Source organism: Hylaeus volcanicus, chromosome 5, assembly GCF_026283585.1.
Source record: "Hylaeus volcanicus isolate JK05 chromosome 5, UHH_iyHylVolc1.0_haploid, whole genome shotgun sequence".
NCBI lineage: Eukaryota > Metazoa > Arthropoda > Insecta > Hymenoptera > Colletidae > Hylaeus > Hylaeus volcanicus.
In genome coordinates this window covers 18,127,297-18,140,563 of record NC_071980.1, presented here as the reverse complement: position 1 = coordinate 18,140,563, position 13,267 = coordinate 18,127,297, and the positions used below count along the sequence as shown (strand labels likewise).

The 13,267-nt window shown below is 35.4% G+C and overlaps 2 protein-coding genes across 5 annotated transcripts in view; one reads left to right on the top strand and one right to left on the bottom strand.

Annotated features, from left to right (window-relative positions):
• Positions 1-10,567, bottom strand: part of LOC128876730 (ras association domain-containing protein 2) — a 106,693-nt gene extending 96,126 nt beyond the window's left edge. For 2 of the 4 annotated variants that reach the window (XM_054123317.1, XM_054123316.1), the window contains exons 1-9: positions 10,186-10,567; positions 9,598-9,692; positions 9,363-9,493; positions 9,213-9,288; positions 8,994-9,134; positions 8,250-8,921; positions 7,883-8,165; positions 7,572-7,791; positions 7,424-7,487 (exon numbers count right to left, since the gene is read on the bottom strand). In XM_054123317.1, the coding sequence (XP_053979292.1) occupies positions 7,427-7,487; positions 7,572-7,791; positions 7,883-8,165; positions 8,250-8,921; positions 8,994-9,134; positions 9,213-9,288; positions 9,363-9,493; positions 9,598-9,692; positions 10,186-10,225 (1,719 nt within the window). In that variant the 5' untranslated portion in view covers positions 10,226-10,567 and the 3' untranslated portion in view covers positions 7,424-7,426. Of the gene's footprint in view, positions 1-3,021; positions 7,488-7,571; positions 7,792-7,882; positions 8,166-8,249; positions 8,922-8,993; positions 9,135-9,212; positions 9,289-9,362; positions 9,494-9,597; positions 9,693-10,185 lie in introns of those variants that run through there. The other 2 variants (XM_054123315.1, XM_054123314.1) reach the window with 2 other exon arrangements.
• A 420-nt stretch (positions 10,568-10,987) lies between these two features.
• Positions 10,988-12,953, top strand: LOC128876779 (nucleoporin NDC1). The gene has a single exon (XM_054123429.1). It carries the CDS (start codon positions 11,220-11,222, stop codon positions 12,939-12,941), a length of 1,722 nt encoding a protein of 573 aa, XP_053979404.1. The 5' UTR covers positions 10,988-11,219; the 3' UTR covers positions 12,942-12,953.
• Positions 12,954-13,267: the final 314 nt, after the last annotated feature.

Sequence of the window (13,267 nt, the reverse complement as noted above, 5' to 3'; positions counted from 1 at the left end):
ACACACACACACACACACACACACACACACACACACACACACACACACAAAATTACTGGTACATTATTATATACATTGTAACCGATTGTTGTCTACGATATAATGTTATTTTTCTAATTCATATTCAATTGTTATCGTTAAGAGTGAGAGGGAGAGAGAGGGTGAGTGAGAGAATGACAGAAAAAACAAGAACATACACACACACACACATACGAGGTTTTAATGGAAACTTGTAACGGCGGTCAGAAATGCAACCCTCACTTCTTTCCACCTTTCCTCCCGAAGGAACTTCCGGTAGCGGCCATTTTTGCTCAGATCGTCCATCCACTTGAGTATTTTTATTTAGTTATTGTTCTTTTCTTTGAAGTTCCGTGGATTTTTAACCGACTTCGAAAAGGAGGAGGTTACTCAATTCCACATGTATATTTTTTTTCTCTTTTGATTTTTTGTTCCAAATTTTATTGGTGCACAGTGTAATTGGTGTCGGTGGTTTGTATTCGAGGCCTTGTTAATTTGTTAACGAGCGAAGAAAACCTAGCGACCATGCCCATTTTATCGACCACTTAGTATTTTCTTCTGAACGTGGCAAAGTAATTATATTTGAAGATATAGATGGAATAATTAGAAATGAAAATGTTTTATGTATTAAATAAAGATAACCTCGTCGTGCTATGTATTACTTTATCAGTCCGAACCACGAGATTAATTCTTACAATCCCATTTAACATGAGAAGTTTCTTTTAAATTTAACTATTAGATAGAAGTTATGAATCTATTAAAAGAATTAAAGAGTATAGTGGTTGATGAAGGGAACAATATAAACACCTCGATATAAAAAATAAATTGAGTGAGTTACTCAACAATATTAGCAATAATCACCCCGTTGCAATTTCAATATTCCTCAAGTTACCATCGTAAATACACCCGAACTATATCACGGTATTTAATAATTCCGTGTACACAGAGAACAGCAATAGCAAACAGCAAAGAAGTCGAGTCAATTGCAGATTATACTACTGACCACAGACACCCATTGCAAAGCGCTACATAAAGTAAGAATTTTCTTGAATTAATTATATTAAAAAATCAATTTTTCCTTCACTCTGGTATCGTTAAAAAAATTGCTCAAGCTACATACTATTCCTAGATTTTCCAGAGTACTCAAAACCACCAAAACAAAGTGTACGTTATTAACTCGTCACTTTTTTCTCGAGATTTCTTTCAACCCCCAATTTCGAATTCTAATTTAGCAGCTCGATACAGATATCGTTTGAAAAAGAATGGAAAGCGATCCAAAGACGCGACGCAAGTTTGAACAAGTACGCCGTTCGACTTGCACCGTGGTCGACGATCGACGAATCGATGGCCGATAAATGTTGACCGATAGATCACTCCCACCTGCTCCCCCTACCACCTCTCCTAGCCCTGAGCTTTCGTAGACGGATGGGTGAGAGGTAAAAAACAAAGCGGTAGCGACGCGTAATTAGCAGGACGCTGATGTCGGGCGGCGCGCTGGTCTGTGATAAAAAAAAGTCGCGGGCGCGTATTGTATTTTTTGTAAGGCTCGTTCGTGCCAGATTTGTGATAGCCAAGTCCGCGGCATCCTCGATTAAATGGACGATGATGATGACGATGGGCCGGCGTGCCACCGGCGCGAGGGAAACAAAAATGTGTCGATTCGACCGGTGCGCATTCGATGAAAGATGAACGACAGTGGGCTTAACTTCTTTTTAGACCATCACGATCTTCCTAGGGAACGATCACTGCTGCTCCGAACCTCGACGATCTCACTTTTCACTAGATTTCATTTTACTTATCAATTGTGTCCTATTTCCTTCTACTTTATCATATATCAGGGTGTATATCGTTTCACTCATCCGGGTAAAAGTTGCTTCACCAAAATAGCAATAGTTTTATATTCTTGGATATTATTTCATATATTCGAGAAGAAAGTGTTTCATATGCTCTAGTAGAAGCTTTCAATTTATTCCATTTTTCGCCTTAAATCTCACAATCCTCAATTATCACCTTTATTCCAATAGTAGAATTCCGCGAATCATGAGTCGACGTATGAATTGGTCCCTCATGGCCACCGAAAGCCTCCCCCCACCACTCAGCAGATCGCAGATGAACTAGAAAAATCGTGACGGATGGAAAAAGAGAATCGATCGACCGATTTCCAGTTGGACGACACTGGCATAAGAGAAAGCCTAAGTTACTAATTTTAAGCGATTTAATGTCGCGTTTCGCGTTATATTGAAAATCCGCGGGAAACGATATTGTTGCGTGTGTGTACGTATGCATGAGCGCGCGTTGTTGTTGAATCTGGTATCAGCGATGCCAAAGATGTAAGTCATGTAATAAAGTTGTGGCTAAGGTATTATGGTAACGTCAATGATAACGATGAACAAGGGTGATAATCGTTATTGCTATCTTGTAACGTTTAATGTATATCAGTGTCGTGCAAACCAAAAAAAAAAAAAAAAAAATGAGCGGCTGAGCTCCTCGGTGTTGTGGGTATACATACTCGTTCCTAGCAACTCGTATGACAATTACTACTCGATACTACTCATAACATTGCATTGATCTACTTTACTCTACGTACTTCAAAGATAAATAAATACATTCTGTCCAATCTCACTGGTGAGAAACGATTTATTTTTAGGCACCCTGTAGAGCGACGTTTTACAGGCAAAAGAAGCATTTGTTTCGAATCCTGATCAAAGGAGCCACTTAAAGTTAACGTTCCAGATATTTATTGTTGTCAACATAAATTGGTAAGTCCTCACATTTTTGTGAACGCCCTGTGTAATATTAATGAAGGCATCATTCGTTTTAAGAATTCCTAATTAGATTCAAAATTCTGTTGTACTATCTTTATATGTGAAACATGAAAAGGTAAGTGCACCTATGTAATTGTGTTTACTAATCAAATAATTATGATTTTATTCAGAAACGATGCAACGAATAATCTTGACGAGAGGGTGTTAATAAAGGGATTCGTACAAAAGAAGCAATCACTTTATTATTTTTTCAACGATTTCATACAAATTTTGTATATTTTACAATTTCACATTCATATAATTCATATTTCGGACCGTGCGATTTTCAGCGTACCTTCGATACGTTTCGATGCAACAAGTATCGCCTGATTTTGCAAACATTCGCTTCGATATATCGTGGTACGGACTATTTTTAATCTATTTAATCTCTAATGAAATTCTTCCATGTTTATTCTACACGTACTTTGTTCCCTTCACTTCCATTTTTCTATCGAAAACTTCACGTGAACATCCACACGAATTACGAGGAAACAAAGACACAAAGTGCTGTTTTATTGATCGCAATGCGTCCTTACGAGATATCGATTACGATTTTCCCTAATAGCTAGCATAAGCTGCCTTAACAACTAAGGAGAACTCTACCACTCGACGCGACTCGGCGAAAAGTTCACAAAACTTTGAAATCTTTCGCAATTGCGCCGTCGTCGCGCTGCGAATGTCTGTTATAAAAAAATGGCAAACGAAGCGCGTTCTATTCTGTTAAAAAATATGTACGGTTAGTTTCGTGTGGCCCAGTACACACGTCCTTCTCTCTCTTTTCATCTATTTGTCTTTGAAATTAATTTCGAGACACGTCGAGAATCAGAGACGGCCAGAATTCTGGATACAAATTTCGAATGACGAATGAAACATTATTGTTACTTGTTAAATAAAAATGTTCATTGTAACATGGAATAGCGTCATTCGTTATTTATTGTCTGGATAAAATATCGGCCATCTCTGCGAAAGATTCGATGCGCATCCAGATTCTATTTCGCGACGCGATTACGTTGCGATTCGAGTATTTTAAGTAGAAATTTCTAATTGATTCATTTTTAACCGCGTTCGAAAAGGAGGAGGTTACTCAATTCGACATGTATATATTTTTTTTTCATATTTGCAGTATTCTATTAGTCGCTAGTTTAATTTGTGATGTACTTATACGAGAGGCTTTGAAACTGACATAAGAATTGAGATAACTGTGAAGATGCCTTTTGTCATGATTATTTCATTAATCAATTACAAAAAAGAATAAAAACCTAATCCATTACTGCCCAACGTTGATGGACATAAGATGTACAATACAATGTCTGACCACCGAGGAAGTAGTTTCATTCCTCTTATGGTCAGACATTAGTCTACCCTGGCTGAACTCAACTTTCCTTATCTCCTTAGCCTCTTCAGGCGGCGATATATCACAATGCCTTCCAACAGATAAGGTGTGGCGTAAGAATATCTCGTGAAAAAATGTATAACAAATTTAAATTTACGTTTAGCACAGAAATAATCAAATTAGAAAACATCGATTTTTATTAAAAGATGTTCTATTAAAATAAAACCAGACTTTCTCGTTGAAATAACTCGAATCGCTAACGCTCTTGCGACATCCCGCTGAGTGTGACTATTCAAAAACTGTGACTAGCTTAAAATTATGGTTACACGAACGCTATCTATTGTCGTAAACAAAGGTCACAATGAACCTTGCGCCTTTTTGTTGAAAGGTGCATTTTCCCTTTGCTGTACACATTTTTCAAGGGGAGAACAAAGAAACGATTTACACTGTGCGATATTAAGTATGTGACTGTACAATCGTAATTGTGCATAAGTACTCACAGTTATCTGGACCACGTCTACACACGGAAATTAGAAGTCTTTCAGATACATAACAGCTGCTAGAAACTCTGACATACTGAATATCTCGAGGCAAGTGGTGAATACAGACTCGTTCACTTCTTTGTTTAATAGGCAGAGTTGTGGTGGGGATAGCCATGCCATGTTCTTGAGTAGCCAATTGATTTTGATCCGATCAATAGCGCACAGAACACTATATTTATTTTCCACGGTTTCTCACGATTTAGCAAACTGTATCACACAACACTCGTTTCGAGACACTCTAATACAAAGAATTCTCTAAAAATTCATCAAAAAATACATCAGGATTGTTCGTTCTTGCGTGAAATCGGAATGCCGTATAATGTCAACGAAACACTGCGGTCTTATCGTTAAACAACTTACTAAACATTCTAATTCATGTGGGTACAATCTTAGTAGATCAATTCCCCATAGTGTTTGCAAGTTACCATTCAATTAATAAACGTACAAATCATTTTTACTAGATATTTTAAAAACGAAATTATATTAAATTACAATTAATAACTGGATCTTATAAATGTCGGTCATGGTACGGTCATGTTAATTTTTATTGCTTCAATTGAAATTACACACTGGGTGGTGACATATGAAATATTCACTTGAAGACACTTCTGTAATATTTTCATATAAACTGATAAAATTAAATTAAAGATTAACTTACATTTTTATGTTGACACAAAAGTGTCTGAGAACAATGAAGCAATACCTAATGACTATAAAATTTTATCATGTTCGATATACTCGTTAGATTCATCTCCCAGCAACCTTTTCTTAAAAACTACAGTTTCAAATATAAAATTTAGAACCACCTTGTATAAAATTCGAAGTTTTACTTATCAATAATTTCTTCGGGAGAAGTGTCTTTATTTCCGTCTAAACTAATGAACATTTCATGTTTTATAACCCAATAGTGTAAAATCAGAAAATTAGAAAATGCTTAGAAAAAAACTACATAAAAAATAGATCATTAAACAAAATAACACAAGAACGACTCATACTTAATCTAGTCAAGAAAGTATTGAATTGTATTGCGTTATAATTTTAATTACACTAATAATTAGATCGTAAATCGAAATCTAAATAGATTTCATAGTAAACTATGATCGTTTGTTATGCAGGAAGAATGTTTTAAAGTCGATCGCGTAGAAGTTCCCAACGTGACGAACGCGATTATGTTATAGCTACGATTAATCAGAATCGCTAACCAGCAATAAAATTGCGAAACGATCGCCGTACGATTAAAATTCATTTTCTAAAATTACATTCAAAAACTGTGGACTATTCGTGACTCGATTAATTGAAACACCTTTCGAAACGAATTCTGGAAGTTCACTTATATTGAAAGCAATCCCTTTCTTACTATCTTACTATCGTAAATGAAATTCTCGTTAATAATCTAGCAACTGTGGCAGTGACAATTGTCGGAAATTGCTATTGGATAATAACAGTCTATGGATTCGATCGGAGCTGTCCAACTAATGTATCCCAAGGTACGATTGTTTATAACCATTTCCATATAGGCAATACATCCATATACAAAGGGTGAGTAATGTAAGATGAAACTTACAAATGCTTAAATTTTTCTTGAATTCTTTTTTTTTTTTTTATTATCAAGAAGAAATATAAATATTTGCGATTCTCGTGTTAGACAACTCACCCTGTGACGATATATACATATACATATATTTTTAAAACGTTACGTTTTCTTTAATATTTTCATTTTAAAGTCAACAATTTCTTCGTTAAAATTCTATTTCCATTCAATATACAATAATTTCTTTTTGGCACCTACGTGAAAACAAAATTTAGAAGAACACGGTCCTCACGCGGTGAAAAGTTGGACAGCATTGTGTTAATAATTGCATATTCTAAACAGTGACAATTATACATAAAAATTCCTCTTCGTTTCAATCGAAAGTCATCGTGAATTGACTTAATATTGGTGTCTATCTAATACACAGATATTTTATCGCCTTTTTTATTAAACTACGACAATGATTTCATTCGTCTTCACTGATCATGCAAATAATCGAAAGCGTTGTATAGGGTGGAGAATAATCATGACTCGGCTGGAAGGCGAATGATTCCTTGTCAAACATTAAGTCTAACGAGAAATGACGATCTAATTACCCGATTATCTCAAAATGAAAGCCTATAATAGAAAAATGTTATCCCCGACTTATGAATCAATTTAGTGCAAAGAAAAATTCCATTTTCAATTACAGCACGAATTACACCCCATCCTGTACACATAACAATTAGCAAATGGCAATTTAGACGAAGTAATGTTAAACAACAGCTAATATGACCGCGTGTCCTCGTAGAGGGCGCAGTCGACTTAAAAAATATGTCATTTGGATATATAAATTTCTAATTAGATTGCACTGAATGATTCGGTAATAACTGCACGTATAGATAAATGCAGCAAAGATGCAAATAATGATTACAACTCGATAATGAAATAACAAGTCTTTAAGCTAGATGTTAGTATGTTATCGCTCTATACACTCGAACGTAAATCAATATATTCCACTCTTACGCTCGAATGTTCAAATAAGTCATGGATTAAGGATTACGTATCATTAATACAATACATACCTTGAGAACGACCAAATATTTTTCACAGTGAATAACTTATAAAAAAAGGAAAAAAAAAAGAACGATTTTGAAGAGTGGATTAATAGAAAAATAATGATATGGGTATTCAAGTATTCGTTAAGTATACGTACTAACTACAGCCGGACCTTCAGCTCTTCCATCCTTTGTCGTATTCTCCGTCGCATCTCCTTATATCTGGAAATTTAAAACAAAACAATAGAACGTCAGTTCTATTGCACTCATTAATTGTTAAGATACACATGTGTCATCGAAACGTACTTCTCCTTTAGTACAAGAATTTGACGTTCCTCCTCGTAATGATAGCGCTGCAAAATGCCATGACACTCTGCCAAAGAGAGGTTAAGAAATTGCGCGACGTCAGAGCTGATTTCCGGTGTCGACAGTTTGTCCACCAAGAAGAGTCGCGCAACGTTTTCGTGTGGACCCAGCACTACGCGAACTTCCAAAGGATACTCGTCCTCTCTTAATCTTCTTTGTTCTAGAATAACAAAAAAAAAAACATTCGTTTAATTGATTTAGAATACGACTTTGTCATTTCGAATGCTTTTGAAATTATTAATTCAACTCACCGCCATTATCGCGGACGACGAATAATGCGAAATTGTCCGGCTTAGCGTCGACTTTATACTTGTCCAACATGAGATTGATAACTTCTTGAGTATTTACTAGGCTCGTGATCCAAACGGACATTTGAGATCCATGCGGTGGTGTGAAAAAGCTGGTCTCGCGATTATAGAAGTGTCCGTTGATCGAACAACGACGTCGTAAACGACTACGGGACTGCCGTCGACCGCCAGGGCGACGTCTAATCGCAGTAGACCCTTGTTTTCGTCGTAAAACTACACCGTCCAACTGAAATAAATGCACGAAAAAATAGCGTTATCCTGAAATACTATCTCATTCCAAGCGCCATCCCTACTACGAGGGGTTACATACCTCTAGTCCGCTGTCGGTGGACATTGTCATGTTGTCGTCTTCTCTAAATTGAAGAGAGTTCACGGAATCCGTATCGCTATCCGTTCGATGTCTTTGAAGACAGTCTGGTCCGGACATAGATCGATTCAGTCCCTTTTCTATCCAACTGTCGTCGGTGCTAATAGTTCTGTTCCCAGGTATATTCTTCTCCAAACTATCGAAATACTCCACTCTCCGAAGAGTTCCGTTTCGATTTGGCGTTCCATGGTAGACAGGTGTATCGGTACTGGAAGAGCTACCTATACTATGCGTTGGTGTACTGGTTACACTACTGTCATTCCCGCGGTTGGCTTGATGATTAGGGCTACTGGTTTCTGAATTCTCACAGGAATCGGACTTGTCCAGGCTGGATTGAGAAGAGAGCGGTAACGCGTCCGCGCTGTTTTGCGAACTTATCGACGGCAGATTTTCGGGCATCGTCTGGTATAATTTATTGCCGTCTTCGACTTTGCGTTCGACCTGAAGGAGTTCATCCAATTCATCCCATTCCATATTTTTAACATCTAATTTCATTGGCAAAGTGAGACTTTTAAGGTGATCTGGTGAAGTTGGAACAGATTTTACTTCAGCTTCTGTGTCCTGTTCGGGTGTACTCTTCACCGGATTATCCTCCTTAGTCTCATCTTCTATACTCTGTTATAAAAAGGGAGAAGATATAGTGATTTATGAAATTTATATTGGACACATATTCTTACATATACGAACATCAGAAACGCTGCGTCTGCACGAGTTTCTATTCCGAGCGGTAACGACTGTACGCTGATCATCGTCTTCTTTTAAATGGATTACTCCGCGGACACCCCAGTAAATTCGGAGTGCACCTTCTAATATCAATCGTCCATTAACCTGAATGAAACAAATCATAATTATCTGTTTGCTTCATATTTTTCTGAATTCAAAAGCTGCAATAAAAATTGTTTTCACCTCGCGACTTCTGAATCCCCCACTCTTGCCCTCATAATATTGATTGAAAACTTTCAGTTTCGACTCTAGGTGAGATCTGAAAACAAGGAAATTTAGTTGTTATAGTGATTTTAAATACAAAATTAGTTTAATGTTTAATCTATGCCATACCTGGGTAATGATGGTCTAGCTTCTTTCTTTCCAAAACTTGTGTGCGATTCAACTCTTGTTCCATGACCAAATAATTGTGGTCCAAAGAGTGCTCCATAACATGGTACATGACAATATGGAACACCCTTATGCTATTAAATAATGTATACATTAAATACACTTTAATTGTATTTCAAAATAAATCAGCAATATTATGACATTATAACAGTAACTTTAGAGTAAAAGATTACTGCACCTCTGCATGTTGGCCAGGATTTAAACGTTTGCCACATTCTTCACAACGTAAACATTCCGGATGCCAATCATATCCCAATGATTGTTTACGTTCAGCTAAAGATATATAATTCTTTAAATGCTTCATCGAATTACATAAATACTTTTATAATGTAGGGTACATTCAGGGTAGAATATATTTTATTTTTCACATATTTCACTAAATATTTACATAATTAAAAATAATGAGAACATATAACATTATTAATTTGGATTGATATCTAAAATATACAAATGTACTACAACTTTTACACATATTATTCATCTTCTCTTTAATATTTAAATGGAAATCTTCGCCAATTTATGACAACAAAAAATAAACATTGTTTGCATTGCTCTTTTAGTTAGAAAAATAATGTTTTTATTAACAACGAAATATTTGACGGATACATGCACAAGTTATTTATCGAATAGTCCTTATATTTGAAAAATATACAAGTTTCATGACATTCAACCAAACAAAAAAACAAATCAATTCGTTCTAATGACAGGAAACGGTACTTGTCAAAATTAGTACGCCTTTTTAATATATGCGACGATTGGAACTGACCGAAGTACACTGGTTTTCCACATTTATGGCACTTCCACATGACGATGGTCGATCAACAGTTCCATAAAATAACAAAAACTAATATTTGTGGACCTTTAATCCATTTTGTTTATACTATATATTTATATAGGCGCATTGAAAATGACATGCGGGATAGTTACAGACGTTACTAGTAAGGCAACCTTCGTTGAATAATGAATAGTTCCTGTTCGGGTTCGAAAATGTATCAAGTACTTGACTTACATTTCGTTACTAGATCTATAGGGTATAAAATAGAACTACAGAAAACTCAATAAACACGTGACGATAAATACAATATTTACTCAATAAAAACGTGACAAGCAAGCGCTTATATTTCGAAAGAAAAAACAAATTGCGCTTAAGAATCTATCCCACATAATTATAACACAACTCTCTGGTAACAGCCAATCACTGAATTATATTAATACTAATTTAGTGGCACCATCGGTGGAGAAACGCCCAAGTTTGTAGTCGAAATAGTTCCCGCTGTTTTTATAAGATCCCGCCACTGATATTTTTTAAGCAATTATTCTTTATTTATCATAAATTCTTTACTTTATAACAATATAATATATTAATATGTCAATATTAATATATTACTATGTCCAATTTATCGTTTTCATGCAAAAATGTATCATTTATTTTTATTATTTGAATGCAGCTATCGATCTTTTATCGACACTCCATTTTTTACTACAAACTTGGGCGTTTTCCCGCCGATGGCGCCACCAGATCCGCTCAATGAGCGGCTCAGTGAACGGTGGGCTTTCCGAATGTACCTATCGTAACGGAAAATGCATATACCGGCTTTTCGAAGTTTGTGTTTCGTTTGTTATTGTATAACAATGCATATATAACAGTCGCAATGGTGAAGATATGTAACAAGTTAATGTAATATTTTGCATTTTCGTAAAACACCTCCCAGTGTATCAGTTTATTTCATAGAAGTTCGATTTGTACAGTGTATAAAGTTTCATCAAGAAAGCGAAGGTTAACCGACACAAGTAAAGAAAATGATGCAGACGAATAAGAAAGGATGCAAAGAATTATTGATGCAGAGGATGTTCTTAGCTATAATCTCCAGCATAGCGGTACAGTTTTTCCTTGTGTCATGTTTGTTTTTAATCACGAATTTAAACTCAGACTACGCATCGTGGTTTCAAAACACATGGGCAGCAATAACCTCGTTACGAATGTGGAGTTATTTCTGCGTTCTCGCTACTGTCACCTTCTTCCAAGGAATTATTTGTAGTAAAAGTTACTCGAACACTCCGCCTTACTTGAAAAGCAGATTCGCAAAATTTCGTAAAATATTCACGTCTCAAAACATCTTATTGGGTGCTCTGCACATCATCATTGGTGGCCTTCTTGTTTGGTTGCATTTGTCAGTTCAAGGAGGGACATACAGCTTTTTAACGAGAGAATGCACCATAGTCTATGGGACATGCCTTATAGAAGAACATTATTTTCTGTTCTTAAGTGGATTTTGGAGTGGACTATACTTTTTCTTAAAGATTAGCATACTCCGTGTGAACTACTTAAAATTTCCTGTTATACCCATGTCAAAGTTCTATCGTTTTAAAACAGAACTATGCACACTGTTACCATCTTTAATGGCTAAATGTGTGTGGCCAACATTATACTACTTAATTGTTTATTATTTCATGGGTTCCTATTGTCGTTCTGTGATATTATTCTTAGCATCTGCAGAATTGGAAAGTGAACCATTGAATAGTATTCCTAGATTAATAAATCTGCCATTGATCTTCCATTTGTGGTTGTACCAACTGATATTTGTGTTGGCGATTGACAGCACTTATTTATTATTTAATCTGCATTTGACTGAATGGGTTCCTTTTGAATTTAAACAAAGCAATGTATTTAATACTGACAACTCTGGAGTAACTCTTCCTGAAGCATTGTCCATGGACAAAATACCAATAATGCAGCACTTGGGTTATTTGGATTTAGTCACTGTGGCTCAAAAGGAAAAGGCAAGAAGAAGCATATTGTTTACATTGAGTCAACCTGGTGGTCATCCTTACAATTGGAACTGCATTGTAGAAAAATGTATTGGATATATGAAGAAATTTTCTGATGATCTTAATGCAGCATGCATAAAAATTCCAGAACCATCATGTGTACCAAACACAAGTGTGATAACAAAGGGTAATATATTTCAGAAGGACTACGTTTACCGCATGCGCAGCTTAGTAAAGGAGGAAACACTAACATCTACTCAACAAATTGATATAAAAAAAGATGATGACAATGAATTATTTATTCAAAAATTCATAAAAACGAAGTGGAACAATTTTCTCATATACTTGCTTTCTAAACCTCTTATTGCTTACATCTTTGGTGAAATGGAAGGTGGCAAAGTGAGTCACATTTTATTTAATGGACAATCAATTGTTTGGGCTGCTGAAGCAATGTCTTCCTTATCTGTATCATCAATAAGCGAAGATTCCTACGGGATCGCACAAAAGGATTTACCGCTTGTAATTACTACGTTAATTACATTGAAACAAGCTCTTGATAAATTACAAAAATCAAATATTATGGCAAAAACACAGGAAGAGAAATTTATTCAACAAATTTTTCGATCTTTGTATGGTGCAATAAAACGAAGCCTTTACAGAATTGTTATAAACTTTGAAGCTTATATTGGAGAATTGACTCTAGAGTCTGCAACAAAGGAACAGTTATGCAATTTCCTTGCATACAGAGAATAATTTTTGTACCTCAATATTTATGAGCTGCAATGTATATACTGCTACACTCAAATACAATTATTTTTTTAATTATATTTGTACACATATTTGTGATTGCAGTCTTTTTTGGAATCACAGTAGTATAGCTCATTAAACGTAAGATACGAATTTTTATTGAAAGAATAATTGCAAGTTGGAAATGTATAGTGTATTTTCTAAGTGTGATATCATTAAATTTAAATATGTAAAATGGTATAATAAATCAGATATTTTCCATAAAATTAGTGTTTCTTCAGCGCGCATTTAACATATAAAACAATAACTCGTTTTTTTTATTATCACAAAAT

Bases quoted from the DNA above. Each gene is read 5' to 3' on its own strand.
- LOC128876779 (XM_054123429.1), top strand. From the start codon at position 11,220: ATGATGCAGACGAATAAGAAAGGATGCAAAGAATTATTGATGCAGAGG.